The sequence below is a fragment of the Ylistrum balloti genome, unplaced genomic scaffold (genome assembly GCF_031769215.1).
Source record: "Ylistrum balloti isolate Yb309-2 unplaced genomic scaffold, AGI_CSIRO_Ybal_v1 Utg370156, whole genome shotgun sequence".
In the NCBI taxonomy this organism is placed as follows: domain Eukaryota; kingdom Metazoa; phylum Mollusca; class Bivalvia; order Pectinida; family Pectinidae; genus Ylistrum; species Ylistrum balloti.
The window spans coordinates 348,447-364,155 of record NW_026782154.1 but is presented as its reverse complement, the minus strand read 5'-3'; the positions used below and the strand labels follow the sequence as shown (position 1 = coordinate 364,155).

Below are 15,709 nucleotides of genomic sequence, written 5' to 3'. Positions count from 1 at the left end.
ATGGGTTCCAATCCTGATGACCATTGATTTTTATTTTTTTTTTTTTATTTTTTTTTTATATTCAATTTAAGATACAAAACTATAATACATATTTTCTAGCGAGAACTTTGCAACACATTATTATTTTTAACATTAATTAAAATTATTTGTGTAATTAATTAAGCTCTGACTTCAAATCCTGTTGACAACTATTGTTTATTTATTTTGATTTCAAATAAAAAAATACCTATTCTTAATTTAATTTAAAATGCAACCATGTAGTCTGTTCTTGAAAGTGCTTAGCAACATTTTATTTTTTTCACATTAAGAAAATAACATTTGTAATATTAATTAAACTGTGAGTTCAAATCTTGTTGACAATCCATATTTCACAAACATTTATCGACATTTGTGTGAGTTACAGTTGTGCTGGTGCCTGTTCCTTTTTATTATTTTTTCTTAATTTCATTGTAAAAAACTTAACAACATATTCACTAAATAATGTGTAATTATTGATCAATTATGACAAAAATATGTTATGTAATTTAAATATGAATATAATATCTATGTTTACAACTTTTAATTTCTTATACAATGTATAGAACACACATTCTTCTGAGTTCCACATAAATAGTTGTCACTTTTATGTTTACATATTCTTTTTATACTTTTCTACGTTACCGTGATTCATATGGTTGGTATGAAGTATTAATATACTTATCAAATATTTCTTTCCAGATGCCAAAAGACATCCCATGTTGCTTGTGCTTCAAAAGATGTAAACCAAATTCCAGAAGGCATATCCCACCTGGCGTGGCCTTTAAAAGATATGTGGAGCGATGTGTTGGCAGGGACGTGAGTAGCAATGACATGATATGCGGGACATGTACGGCACGAGTGTATAGGAGTCTTCCAATATTTCACCAGACACCTGTAAATACTAATGATGACGAGTACATTTCTCAGCCGCCAAAGAAAAAGACACTGTCGAGTCCTAAAACTATTAATTTGAACCTTCCCGCAACATCAAAATCTCATAAATCATGTATTGTATGTCATAAAGATGCAAACCAAAGAAACCATTTAACCAACATCCCACAACAAGGATCTACTCAGGCCTTCATAGTATGTGGTATATTCATACACCCCCATAGTAGATGTTGTGAGAGCCATATTGAGAACAATTATCTGAATGAAAATGCGTTGGCATTACTTGGAACCAAGAAATCAAATGACTGGTTTTCAAGAAGTGATATTACAGGTCTTCTCTCCGGAGTTCAAAGGATGCTGTCTACACATTCTGGACATTTGAATTTCGATGTGCCATCATTTTTAACCAATGAAGATTATGTAACATTGACAGGATTTACCAAACAGCAGTTTGACGAAATTGTCACTCATTTGACATCACTTAATAATTCAGCAGTTAGGTCAATCCGGACATGTCAAGCTGTGTTTCTCTTCAAATTACGTAGTGGATTGTCCAACAAGTTAATTGGTGTGTTATTTCATTTAACATATTCACAAATCCAGCGTATAGTGAACAGCACAAGGAATGCCTTAGTGGAAGATTTTGTACCAGATAACCTTGCTCATGGAGACTTTGTTCAAAACCACACTACAAATATAGCAAAATCATTGTTCCAACCAGGCGAAAACGAGGCTATTGTTGTTGCTGATGGCACCTATGTTTACATCCAGAAGAGTGCAGACTACAAATTCCAAAGGAGGTCCTATTCTATGCACAAGAACAGACCACTCGTTAAACCAATGATGCTTGTAGGAACAGATGGCTACATTCTGGATGTGCTCGGACCTTACCTGGCTGATGGCTCAAACAACGATGCCTCCATTACAAAACACATGCAAATGAGGAAGCTAGCAAGTGGTTCAAACCCGGCGACATATTCATTGTAGACAGGGGGTTTAGGGACGCTGTGAGGTTTTTAGAAGACCGAGGTTTCGATGTGAAAATGCCCTTCTATCTTCAGAAAGGCTGCAAGCAGCACAGCACCGAAGAGGCGAACCTTTCACGTTTAGTCACAAAAGTCAGATGGGTGGTAGAAAGCGTGAATGGCAGGATAAAACAATGGAAACTGTTCCAAATACCCTGATCCCTTCTATTGGTGACTTTGTGAGAATCATCTGTGCTCTTATCAACAGGTTTAAAGAACCACTTGTGAAAACTGACGCAACATCAGAAGCACATTGCAGGGCAATGCTTGCAAAGTCCAAGGAACCAAATACAGTGAAGGCATTTTTGGAAAGCAACAACTTACTAAATAAGAGAACTGTTTATCAAAAGCTGGAAGCAGAAGACTTGATGGACTTCCCTAAACTTTCCATGGATGACTTACGAAACATCACCATGGGAGTTTATCAACTTAAACAGGCTCCAAGTTATACAAAGGAGCACTGTGTTGAAGATGGACTGTATGAGTTGCTGGTCTTCTCAGAAAACCCTAATCTGATCAAGTTAAAAATACAGTCTCGACACTGTAACAGCAGAGCACATTCTTTGTGGATTGAGTATGACTCACTCTCTGATGATCCCATCAAAGGTTGGTACTGCACTTGTAAAGTAGGCTCAAGAGTGGTCGGTTGCTGTGCCCACATTGCAAGTGCATTGTGGTTTCTAGGATATGAACGCTTCCAAGGCAAATCATCTGGGGCAGTGAATATTTCGACAAAGTCTTTGGCTGATGCAGCTGACATTCCAACAACAGATTCCGACACGGATGAGGAGTATCCAGAGGAATAAACTGTAACACTACATGTATTTAAAGTAGATATAATTTGAAGTCGCTTATCACTTTCATGTTTGTTAAATTCTGTGAACAAAACCAAAGGTTATACATTGATTATATGCTTCGAATATGCTTTGCTTTCAAAAGCACCAGTGCAGAAGTATGAAGCAAAATAGAAACCGATAACAGCTTCAGGTGATGTTCTTGCTATGTGATAGACTTTGTTGCACACTTTGATTAATAATCAATTTTTTATATTGTGTACACTAGTATACCTTTATAACAAAAATGTTTTACCAATGAAATTATGTGATAAGTGTTTCGCTTTCAACAAGTAACAAGTGGAAAAATATTGTAACAGAAAAGAATATGTTAACAATTACAGGTATGCTATGTGATAGACTCTGTTGCTAGGGTACTAACTTTGATCTGTATCAAAATGTTTATATTATACATATTTCATAAGAAAAGGTTAGTCCATGTAAAGTGATAATGATCTGTTTTCATTAAATAACGTACAATAAAAAACAGTGAAACAATATAAAAAAAATAACAGTTTAGGTCATATTCTTGCCATGTGTAAGAATACTTTGCTGGGGCACCAACTTTGATCAATACTCTAATATCTATATTGTGATACCTTTATTAGAAAGTTTAGCTACTGAAAACATGAGAAATATTTTGTTTTCATTAAGTACAGCAGAAGAAAAATCTTGAAACTGGAAAGAAAATGTTGTTATCAATATAAGGTATTGTTGTTGCTATGCGACACATTCTGTTGCTAGGGAAATTATTGTCACTTCCCAAATGTTTGCATTATAATACCTTTGTAAAAAAAAGTTAGTCCATATAATTATGTCACATATGCTATGATTTGTTTTCATTTCACAAGTTCGGACGATAGAAAATGTTGTTACCAGTAATAAATCTTATAGCCATATAATTATGTCACATATGCTATGATTTGTTTTCATTTCACAAGTTCGGACGATAGAAAATGTTGTTACCAGTAATAAATCTTATAGCCATGCCGTTGCTATGTGATATAATTCGTTGCTAAGGTACCAAATGTAAATATATTAAAAGTTTAATTTAAGCCTTTGCTAGCAAAAGCCATTAGTTGATAACTGCCATAAGTGATTTAATTACATCAATATTAAGCAGCATATTTGTATGATAATTAAAAGTTACAGAATCTTTTTGTAATGCTTTGTGTCATTTTTCTCTTAAAAAATACTGGTGTGACACCTATATTTGAAGTGCCGCTACGCATGCGCCGAGAAAGAAAACATGCTAAAACCCCCCAATTCATTAATTACGTTACTATCCTTACTCAATATAGGTATTTCATCAAATTTGAAGAGGGGGCCAAATTTGACCCAAATCATACATACTCCTTTGAAGATAATCTAAATCTGCCTGGAGTATTTTTACATCCTCAGGATTACTTATTTGTCGGTATAATTTAGTATCATCAGCAAACAAAGGCGATGAAGAAACAAATATTTCTGGTAGGTCATTGATATAAATAAGAAATAGGATTGGTCCCAAAACACTTCCTTTGTTATAGATTACTCAGAAAGTCTTTGATCCAATTGATAATTTGTAAATTTATCATGTAGCTCGCGAGTTTTTTTATCAAACGTTGCTGTGGCACCCTATCAAATACCTTCATAAAATCAATGTAGATAACATCCAGCTGACATCCATTGTCAATTATATCCGTCCATTCTTCCAACACTGTAAGTAGTTGCAACTGAGTTTACCTGTCAGAAATAAAGCTGAACTGCTTAGAACTTCATAAGTCTTTTTTTTTAAATCCTTTCTTGAAAATGGCCGTTATGTTAGCTTCTTTCCGTCTTTGAGGCAGCTTCCCTTCTGATAATGATTTGTTGAATATAATTGACAAAGGCTCGCTTAATTTTTTTTCTTTGAGAACCATGGGATGCATTTTATCTGGCCTTTTGGATTTGTTTTCATTTAGATATTCTAGCAACTTTTCAATCATTTCTGTATTGCAGATGATTTCCTCCATAACATGATTAATTTGTCACGATTCGAAATCTGGAGTTCGTCCGGGAGGTTCCTGCCTGAAAACACTACTGAAGAATTTAGCTAAGACTTCTGCTTTGTCGGCATCGTTTGTTGCCATCTGTTGGTCATCCCCGTTCAAACCCGTCAAATCTGATATCCTAGTTTTTACCTTACTTTACGAATTAACAGAAACGTTTTGGCTGTACTTTGGTGTTTTCTGCTTCTTTCAAAATCTCTTCTTGCTTTCCTTATTTCACGTTTTAATTAGTTTTGTATCTTTGCATATTCTTTATATCTGACCCCATCTTTGGTTTCCATATATTTCTGCCAAATTCTGTGTTTTCTTTTGATTTTTTCCGAATGTTCCCTTTAATGGTGGTTTTTCATTGCCATTTACCTGTTGTCTCGGGTTATTCTTTGGAATAGGTTTACTTGTACTCTTATGAATAACATCCAGACGTTTGTTTTTTGTACATATCCTCGATGTCGCCGTTTAATATATCATTCCAATTTACTAGGACGTCCTCTCTCATGCTTTCATAATCGCCTTTGTCGTATCGCAAACGTGGTGTTTTGTTAACAGGTGAGGCTGCTTCACAGAAGAAATCGAAACTTAGAACTAAATGGTCACTATTGCCTATTGGGCTGTCATATTAAATTTCTCTAATCATTTCCTCTTCGTTTGTTATCACTAGGTCTAAAATATGTGGCTCATTTCCTCTTCTAAATCGTGTGAAATTCCTTACATGCTGGTAGAGGAAGTTATTCATTAAACACTCGATGAATACTTCATTTTCTTAATCGTTTTTTCAATCCCAGGAATCCCAGTTAATTTTCGGTAAGTTGAAATCTACCATAACAAGTAAATGACTATACTTTTGATGCCGACACTGAGTTTATAAGTTTAACAAGTTTGTGTTTGGGTTCCTGTATATACATCCAACCAACACATACATATTTTTAGACTGCTTTACTTTCACCCAGATGTTCTCCTTGAAGTCGCTCTCCGTGTTTACTTCTATTCCGTTATACTTTGAATTTACATATAATCCTAATTATAATTCCGACCTCCTCTATGGCGGTTTGTTCGCTGTCGTTTACGGAAAAATTAACCATCTATGAAATACTCAGATTTGTTCAGTAAATATTTCAAATTTCTTGTTAGGGACGATGAATATTTAATATCTTGCTAGTAATGGAAAATAATTAATTTCTTGCTAGGATTAGTGAATATTTAATATCTTGCTAGTAATGGAAAATAATTAATTTCTTGCTAGGATAAGTTAATATTTAATATCTTCCTAGTAATGGAAAATAATTAATTTCTTGCTAGGATTAGTGAATATTTAATATCTTCCTAGTAATGGAAAATAATTAATTTCTTGCTAGGATTAGTGAATATTTAATATCTTCCTAGTAATGGTGTATAATTGCTACGATTGGCGTTATAAGAAAACCTTATCTTCAACATTTGTTAAGTAATACTGGCGACACAAAATTGTGGTGATTTCTATCATTTGTTAGCTGATGCCATTAAAGCTAGGAATCCGAGACGTTAATGAAATCGACAAATTGTTCCTTATCTAAAATAGTCATTTTACCACCAAATCACGGAGGCAATTCATCTCCGACGTTCATATCAGAAATAAATTGAGAAAAAATCCAAATATATACTAAGATGTTCACTTTGGACATTACCATTTTTTCAATAATTCCACTCCACCTTCAAACGACCGAGGGAGAAAAAATTTTGGTAAATAAACATCAAACGCCAATTGAGTTAGCTAATTTGTTTCAAACAGAGACAGCATTGGCTATCCCTGGATTTCTAGAAAAATCTTAATTCTATGTCTATCTTTGTTCCAGAATGATCAATTTTCCGTTTGGACATGTTATTATATGGTGATGAGTGGTGACTTAATGTCTGCCATGGTCAGAGGGGAAATAACTCAGATTTTAGTTAGTGTTAATTCCCTTGGTTGGGACTCTTTTGTATGGAGGTACAAAAAGGGAGAACTAATAAAAACTCTTAAAAAGCTGGTACCCAATAATTTCCTGATTTCCCATATCAGTTTACAACACAACACACCGATATAAAAATGTGTAAACGTTATACCTCTTGTGACAGGAGTCTCCGTGTAAACGTTATTCCTCTTGTGACAGGAGTCTCCGTGTAAACGTTATACCTCTTGTGACAGGAGTCTCCGTGTAAACGTTATTCCTCTTGTGACAGGAGTCTCCGTGTAAAGGTTATTCCTCTTGTGACAGGAGTCTCCGTGTAAACGTTATTCCTCTTGTGACAGGAGTCTCCGTGTAAACGTTATACCTCTTGTGACAGGAGTCTCCGTGTAAACGTTATTCCTCTTGTGACAGGAGTCTCCGTGTAAAGGTTATTCCTCTTGTGACAGGAGTCTCCGTGTAAACGTTATACCTCTTGTGACAGGAGTCTCCGTGTAAACGTTATACCTCTTGTGACAGGAGTCTCCGTGTAAACGTTATACCTCTTGTGACAGGAGTCTCCGTGTAAACGTTATTCCTCTTGTGACAGGAGTCTCCGTGTAAACGTTATACCTCTTGTGACAGGAGTCTCCGTGTAAAGGTTATACCTCTTGTGACAGGAGTCTCCGTGTAAACGTTATACCTCTTGTGACAGGAGTCTCCGTGTAAACGTTATACCTCTTGTGACAGGAGTCTCCGTGTAAAGGTTATACCTCTTGTGACAGGAGTCTCCGTGTAAAGGTTATTCCTCTTGTGACAGGAGTCTCCGTGTAAACGTTATTCCTCTTGTGACAGGAGTCTCCGTGTAAAGGTTATTCCTCTTGTGACAGGAGTCTCCGTGTAAAGGTTATTCCTCTTGTGACAGGAGTCTCCGTGTAAACGTTATTCCTCTTGTGACAGGAGTCTCCGTGTAAACGTTATTCCTCTTGTGACAGGAGTCTCCGTGTAAAGGTTATTCCTCTTGTGACAGGAGTCTCCGTGTAAACGTTATTCCTCTTGTGACAGGAGTCTCCGTGTAAACGTTATTCCTCTTGTGACAGGAGTCTCCGTGTAAACGTTATTCCTCTTGTGACAGGAGTCTCCGTGTAAACGTTATTGTTCTTGTGACAGGAGTCTCCGTGTAAACGTTATTCCTCTTGTGACAGGAGTCTCCGTGTAAACGTTATACCTCTTGTGACAGGAGTCTCCGTGTAAACGTTATTCCTCTTGTGACAGGAGTCTCCGTGTAAACGTTATTGCTCTTGTGACAGGAGTCTCCGTGTAAAGGTTATACCTCTTGTGACAGGAGTCTCCGTGTAAACGTTATTCCTCTTGTGACAGGAGTCTCCGTGTAAACGTTAAACCTCTTGTGACAGGAGTCTCCGTGTAAAGGTTATACCTCTTGTGACAGGAGTCTCCGTGTAAACGTTATTCCTCTTGTGACAGGAGTCTCCGTGTAAACGTTATACCTCTTGTGACAGGAGTCTCCGTGTAAAGGTTATACCTCTTGTGACAGGAGTCTCCGTGTAAACATCATTCCTCTTGTGACAGGAGTCTCCGTGTAAAGGTTATACCTCTTGTGACAGGAGTCTCCGTGTAAACGTCATTCCTCTTGTGACAGGAGTCTCCGTGTAAACGTTATTCCTCTTGTGACAGGAGTCTCCGTGTAAAGGTTATACCTCTTGTGACAGGAGTCTCCGTGTAAACGTTATTCCTCTTGTGACAGGAGTCTCCGTGTAAAGGTTATACCTCTTGTGACAGGAGTCTCCGTGTAAACGTTATTCCTCTTGTGACAGGAGTCTCCGTGTAAACGTTATTCCTCTTGTGACAGGAGTCTCCGTGTAAACGTTATTCCTCTTGTGACAGGAGTCTCCGTGTAAACGTTATTCCTCTTGTGACAGGAGTCTCCGTGTAAACGTTATTCCTCTTGTGACAGGAGTCTCCGTGTAAACGTTATACCTCTTGTGACAGGAGTCTCCGTGTAAACATCATTCCTCTTGTGACAGGAGTCTCCGTGTAAAGGTTATACCTCTTGTGACAGGAGTCTCCGTGTAAACGTTATACCTCTTGTGACAGGAGTCTCCGTGTAAACATCATTCCTCTTGTGACAGGAGTCTCCGTGTAAACGTTATACCTCTTGTGACAGGAGTCTCCGTGTAAACGTTATTCCTCTTGTGACAGGAGTCTCCGTGTAAACGTTATTCCTCTTGTGACAGGAGTCTCCGTGTAAACGTTATTCCTCTTGTGACAGGAGTCTCCGTGTAAACGTTATACCTCTTGTGACAGGAGTCTCCGTGTAAAGGTTATACCTCTTGTGACAGGAATCTCCGTGTAAACGTTATTCCTCTTGTGACAGGAGTCTCCGTGTAAAGGTTATACCTCTTGTGACAGGAGTCTCCGTTTAAACGTTATTCCTCTTGTGACAGGAGTCTCCGTGTAAACGTTATACCTCTTGTGACAGGAGTCTCCGTGTAAACGTTATACCTCTTGTGACAGGAGTCTCCGTGTAAACGTTATACCTCTTGTGACAGGAGTCTCCGTGTAAACGTTATTGTTCTTGTGACAGGAGTCTCCGTGTAAACGTTATACCTCTTGTGACAGGAGTCTCCGTGTAAACGTTATTCCTCTTGTGACAGGAGTCTCCGTGTAAAGGTTATACCTCTTGTGACAGGAGTCTCCGTGTAAACGTTATTCCTCTTGTGACAGGAGTCTCCGTGTAAACGTTATACCTCTTGTGACAGGAGTCTCCGTGTAAACGTTATACCTCTTGTGACAGGAGTCTCCATGTAAACGTTATACCTCTTGTGACAGGAGTCTCCGTGTAAACGTTATACCTCTTGTGACAGGAGTCTCCGTGTAAACGTTATTCCTCTTGTGACAGGAGTCTCCGTGTAAACGTTATTCCTCTTGTGACAGGAGTCTCCGTGTAAACGTTATTGCTCTTGTGACAGGAGTCTCCGTGTAAAGGTTATACCTCTTGTGACAGGAGTCTCCGTGTAAACGTTATACCTCTTGTGACAGGAGTCTCCGTGTAAACGTTATACCTCTTGTGACAGGAGTCTCCGTGTAAACGTTATACCTCTTGTGACAGGAGTCTCCGTGTAAACATCATTCCTCTTGTGACAGGAGTCTCCGTGTAAAGGTTATACCTCTTGTGACAGGAGTCTCCGTGTAAACGTTATTCCTCTTGTGACAGGAGTCTCCGTGTAAACGTTATACCTCTTGTGACAGGAGTCTCCGTGTAAACGTTATACCTCTTGTGACAGGAGTCTCCGTGTAAACGTTATACCTCTTGTGACAGGAGTCTCCGTGTAAACGTTATACCTCTTGTGACAGGAGTCTCCGTGTAAACGTTATTGCTCTTGTGACAGGAGTCTCCGTGTAAACGTTATACCTCTTGTGACAGGAGTCTCCGTGTAAACGTTATTGCTCTTGTGACAGGAGTCTCCGTGTAAACGTTATACCTCTTGTGACAGGAGTCTCCGTGTAAACGTTATTGCTCTTGTGACAGGAGTCTCCGTGTAAACATCATTCCTCTTGTGACAGGAGTCTCCGTGTAAAGGTTATACCTCTTGTGACAGGAGTCTCCGTGTAAAGGTTATACCTCTTGTGACAGGAGTCTCCGTGTAAACGTTATACCTCTTGTGACAGGAGTCTCCGTGTAAACGTTATTCCTCTTGTGACAGGAGTCTCCGTGTAAACGTTATTGTTCTTGTGACAGGAGTCTCCGTGTAAAGGTCATACCTCTTGTGACAGGAGTCTCCGTGTAAAGGTTATACCTCTTGTGACAGGAGTCTCCGTGTAAACGTTATACCTCTTGTGACAGGAGTCTCCGTGTAAACGTTATTGTTCTTGTGACAGGAGTCTCCGTGTAAAGGTTATACCTCTTGTGACAGGAGTCTCCGTGTAAAGGTTATACCTCTTGTGACAGGAGTCTCCGTGTAAAGGTTATACCTCTTGTGACAGGAGTCTCCGTGTAAAGGTTATACCTCTTGTGACAGGAGTCTCCGTGTAAACGTTATTCCTCTTGTGACAGGAGTCTCCGTGTAAACGTTAAACCTCTTGTGACAGGAGTCTCCGTGTAAAGGTTATACCTCTTGTGACAGGAGTCTCCGTGTAAACGTTATTCCTCTTGTGACAGGAGTCTCCGTGTAAACGTTATACCTCTTGTGACAGGAGTCTCCGTGTAAAGGTTATACCTCTTGTGACAGGAGTCTCCGTGTAAACATCATTCCTCTTGTGACAGGAGTCTCCGTGTAAAGGTTATACCTCTTGTGACAGGAGTCTCCGTGTAAACGTCATTCCTCTTGTGACAGGAGTCTCCGTGTAAACGTTATTCCTCTTGTGACAGGAGTCTCCGTGTAAAGGTTATACCTCTTGTGACAGGAGTCTCCGTGTAAACGTTATTCCTCTTGTGACAGGAGTCTCCGTGTAAAGGTTATACCTCTTGTGACAGGAGTCTCCGTGTAAACGTTATTCCTCTTGTGACAGGAGTCTCCGTGTAAACGTTATTCCTCTTGTGACAGGAGTCTCCGTGTAAACGTTATTCCTCTTGTGACAGGAGTCTCCGTGTAAACGTTATTCCTCTTGTGACAGGAGTCTCCGTGTAAACGTTATTCCTCTTGTGACAGGAGTCTCCGTGTAAACGTTATACCTCTTGTGACAGGAGTCTCCGTGTAAACATCATTCCTCTTGTGACAGGAGTCTCCGTGTAAAGGTTATACCTCTTGTGACAGGAGTCTCCGTGTAAACGTTATACCTCTTGTGACAGGAGTCTCCGTGTAAACATCATTCCTCTTGTGACAGGAGTCTCCGTGTAAACGTTATACCTCTTGTGACAGGAGTCTCCGTGTAAACGTTATTCCTCTTGTGACAGGAGTCTCCGTGTAAACGTTATTCCTCTTGTGACAGGAGTCTCCGTGTAAACGTTATTCCTCTTGTGACAGGAGTCTCCGTGTAAACGTTATACCTCTTGTGACAGGAGTCTCCGTGTAAAGGTTATACCTCTTGTGACAGGAATCTCCGTGTAAACGTTATTCCTCTTGTGACAGGAGTCTCCGTGTAAAGGTTATACCTCTTGTGACAGGAGTCTCCGTGTAAACGTTATTCCTCTTGTGACAGGAGTCTCCGTGTAAACGTTATACCTCTTGTGACAGGAGTCTCCGTGTAAACGTTATACCTCTTGTGACAGGAGTCTCCGTGTAAACGTTATACCTCTTGTGACAGGAGTCTCCGTGTAAACGTTATTGTTCTTGTGACAGGAGTCTCCGTGTAAACGTTATACCTCTTGTGACAGGAGTCTCCGTGTAAACGTTATTCCTCTTGTGACAGGAGTCTCCGTGTAAAGGTTATACCTCTTGTGACAGGAGTCTCCGTGTAAACGTTATTCCTCTTGTGACAGGAGTCTCCGTGTAAACGTTATACCTCTTGTGACAGGAGTCTCCGTGTAAACGTTATACCTCTTGTGACAGGAGTCTCCATGTAAACGTTATACCTCTTGTGACAGGAGTCTCCGTGTAAACGTTATACCTCTTGTGACAGGAGTCTCCGTGTAAACGTTATTCCTCTTGTGACAGGAGTCTCCGTGTAAACGTTATTCCTCTTGTGACAGGAGTCTCCGTGTAAACGTTATTGCTCTTGTGACAGGAGTCTCCGTGTAAACGTTATACCTCTTGTGACAGGAGTCTCCGTGTAAACGTTATACCTCTTGTGACAGGAGTCTCCGTGTAAACGTTATACCTCTTGTGACAGGAGTCTCCGTGTAAACGTTATACCTCTTGTGACAGGAGTCTCCGTGTAAACATCATTCCTCTTGTGACAGGAGTCTCCGTGTAAAGGTTATACCTCTTGTGACAGGAGTCTCCGTGTAAACGTTATTCCTCTTGTGACAGGAGTCTCCGTGTAAACGTTATACCTCTTGTGACAGGAGTCTCCGTGTAAACGTTATACCTCTTGTGACAGGAGTCTCCGTGTAAACGTTATACCTCTTGTGACAGGAGTCTCCGTGTAAACGTTATACCTCTTGTGACAGGAGTCTCCGTGTAAACGTTATTGCTCTTGTGACAGGAGTCTCCGTGTAAACGTTATACCTCTTGTGACAGGAGTCTCCGTGTAAACGTTATTGCTCTTGTGACAGGAGTCTCCGTGTAAACGTTATACCTCTTGTGACAGGAGTCTCCGTGTAAACGTTATTGCTCTTGTGACAGGAGTCTCCGTGTAAACATCATTCCTCTTGTGACAGGAGTCTCCGTGTAAAGGTTATACCTCTTGTGACAGGAGTCTCCGTGTAAAGGTTATACCTCTTGTGACAGGAGTCTCCGTGTAAACGTTATACCTCTTGTGACAGGAGTCTCCGTGTAAACGTTATTCCTCTTGTGACAGGAGTCTCCGTGTAAACGTTATTGTTCTTGTGACAGGAGTCTCCGTGTAAAGGTCATACCTCTTGTGACAGGAGTCTCCGTGTAAAGGTTATACCTCTTGTGACAGGAGTCTCCGTGTAAACGTTATACCTCTTGTGACAGGAGTCTCCGTGTAAACGTTATTGTTCTTGTGACAGGAGTCTCCGTGTAAAGGTTATACCTCTTGTGACAGGAGTCTCCGTGTAAAGGTTATACCTCTTGTGACAGGAGTCTCCGTGTAAAGGTTATACCTCTTGTGACAGGAGTCTCCGTGTAAACGTTATACCTCTTGTGACAGGAGTCTCCGTGTAAACGTTATACCTCTTGTGACAGGAGTCTCCGTGTAAACGTTATTCCTCTTGTGACAGGAGTCTCCGTGTAAACGTTATTGTTCTTGTGACAGGAGTCTCCGTGTAAACGTTATTCCTCTTGTGACAGGAGTCTCCGTGTAAACGTTATTGTTCTTGTGACAGGAGTCTCCGTGTAAACGTTATTGTTCTTGTGACAGGAGTCTCCATGTAAACGTTATTCTTCTTATTTTCGCCCTTAATTCATGGATATAAAGTTTCAATGTCAAGATTCTTACATTCTTTCTTCCTCCTTTTTTCTTTCTCTCTTTCATTTACGTTTGTCCATTTCAAATTGTTTCCCAAACTCCATCGCCATCCTTGTTTTGTTCGTAACATGAATACCTTTCAGGAGAAACGTTACTGATACTGGTGCGGTACCTGTAGTATAAGTTTATGAAGGTTATCTAAACTGTCACGTAATCGTGATCATGTCCAGTTTTGTTGACCAGTTTAAAGGGGCTATGTAATCAAGCAACGTTTTTTCTATTCAGCTGGAAATGAAAATATATGTGTCCAGACAAATCTGTACATAATAGTTTTCTCCTACGAAGCCAATGTCCACTGTAGTCAGTTTAAAATCTGGGGAAGCCCCGCCAAAAAAAAGCGATAATCCAAATATAGCGCGAAACGCTGCGCCCTCTGGCGGGAAGAAGACTGTTTGTAAACAAATGCACGCGATATGAAGGCATCAAGTGACGAAACGGTGAGTCTGATTTCACGTTAACTCCTTTCGTAAGGAAATCATGAACAAAATTGCATGGTAAACCTTTGTGAAACATATAAAAGTTACTAAAACTCACGGTGAATTGTCATTTGATGGTTTAAATATGCTGATGACTTATCAGTTACCAACAGTCTAGGAGAGTCTTCACAACTTCTTCATTACTTTGGAAAAAGTTTTCTTTCGTGAAGTTGTCCCACCTCTCTCTTAGGTACTGCTCTCCTATTGTTATTCGAGGGTGAGCTTTCTGCCACTGGCCTTTTCTACGTTTTGTGTGCGATGACGTGACCCGTTTGCCACGAACACGCTTCGACTGGGAAGCCATTTTTGTTTTGTTTTTTCAGACGCGTTTGCGCATGCTCACAGGTCAAAGTGTGCATAGGCGGCTTGCTCATTTGCATTTTATCGTGTCTGTACAGACGATTAGGATTTCCCATATAATTATTTAAAAACCCGATTGAAAACACACGCTTGTATCAATATGTCGGCGAGGACAGTTCATAAGGATTATAGAACTACATTTTTACGGATGAATTTGTAACTAGAAAAAAAATAAACAAACTTGACTTAATAGCCCCTTTAAAATTAAAAATATTGTTAAATAGAATAGCAACACCACGACTGTTTGACGTGTAAGAATTAAAGCAAGCTTCATGTCCCCTTTCACTTTTCCACTACCAATCTTTTTCTTTCTTTGGATGCGTGTCAGTTAAAAATAATATGTCATACCTGCATTTTCATATCTCAAAAATGACTTTTCATTTTATAGGATCAGAAAATAAGCACCTACAATTTACCAGAGTTTTAATCCACCACCCGTTTGTTTTATACAAAAATGTTCTTGTAGAGATTAGAGAATAAACTGTACATCTCAATACAAAGTGTACCATAAAACACAGCAGCCTTCACTTAAATTCACCCCACAGAAAATGGGACATTTTTGTATTTGTAATGTACCCTAACTTTTCCCCAGGAGTAGAAACAGTTTTTATTAATACACAGGGACAGATAAATTCCTGTCTCATAACGGTACGCATTCCGGAACAAAAATGCTGCAAGTCACGCTCCGGTTTAAATTTAGAATATTAAAATTTCAACTAACACAGCCATAATTGTAATTATACACTTGTACCCTATAGTATTGTTTATATAATGTAACGGGAGGAGGGCAATACGTCTCACCAAATGTAATTAGATTTAAATAAGGCAAATAAAAACGTATTCCCATTGGTTCCGGATACTGCCTTACTCTTCTGCGAAATGTTATGGAAATTTAAGACAAAACAAGACAATAAACATCACTTGAAGCTTTCACCTCTGTTACTACTGTACATTTACCATAAGGATATACTCCGTTCTGGTCATTTTAATTCTACAAACACTAACAAACACAGTATATTGCTATAATTTTATGAGTTAATCTGACAAGACTTAAAGAAGAAATAGAATACTTGCTTATCTTAATAACATATTTTCCCATCCACGTGGTTCCCATATCATAAC

The 15,709-nt window shown here is 39.3% G+C and overlaps 1 protein-coding gene across 1 annotated transcript; it reads left to right on the top strand.

Annotated features, from left to right (window-relative positions):
* Positions 1-2,032: 2,032 nt before the first annotated feature.
* On the top strand, positions 2,033-2,740 carry LOC132550888 (uncharacterized). Its single transcript, XM_060214986.1, has one exon. It carries the CDS (start codon positions 2,033-2,035, stop codon positions 2,738-2,740), a length of 708 nt encoding a protein of 235 aa, XP_060070969.1.
* Positions 2,741-15,709: the final 12,969 nt, after the last annotated feature.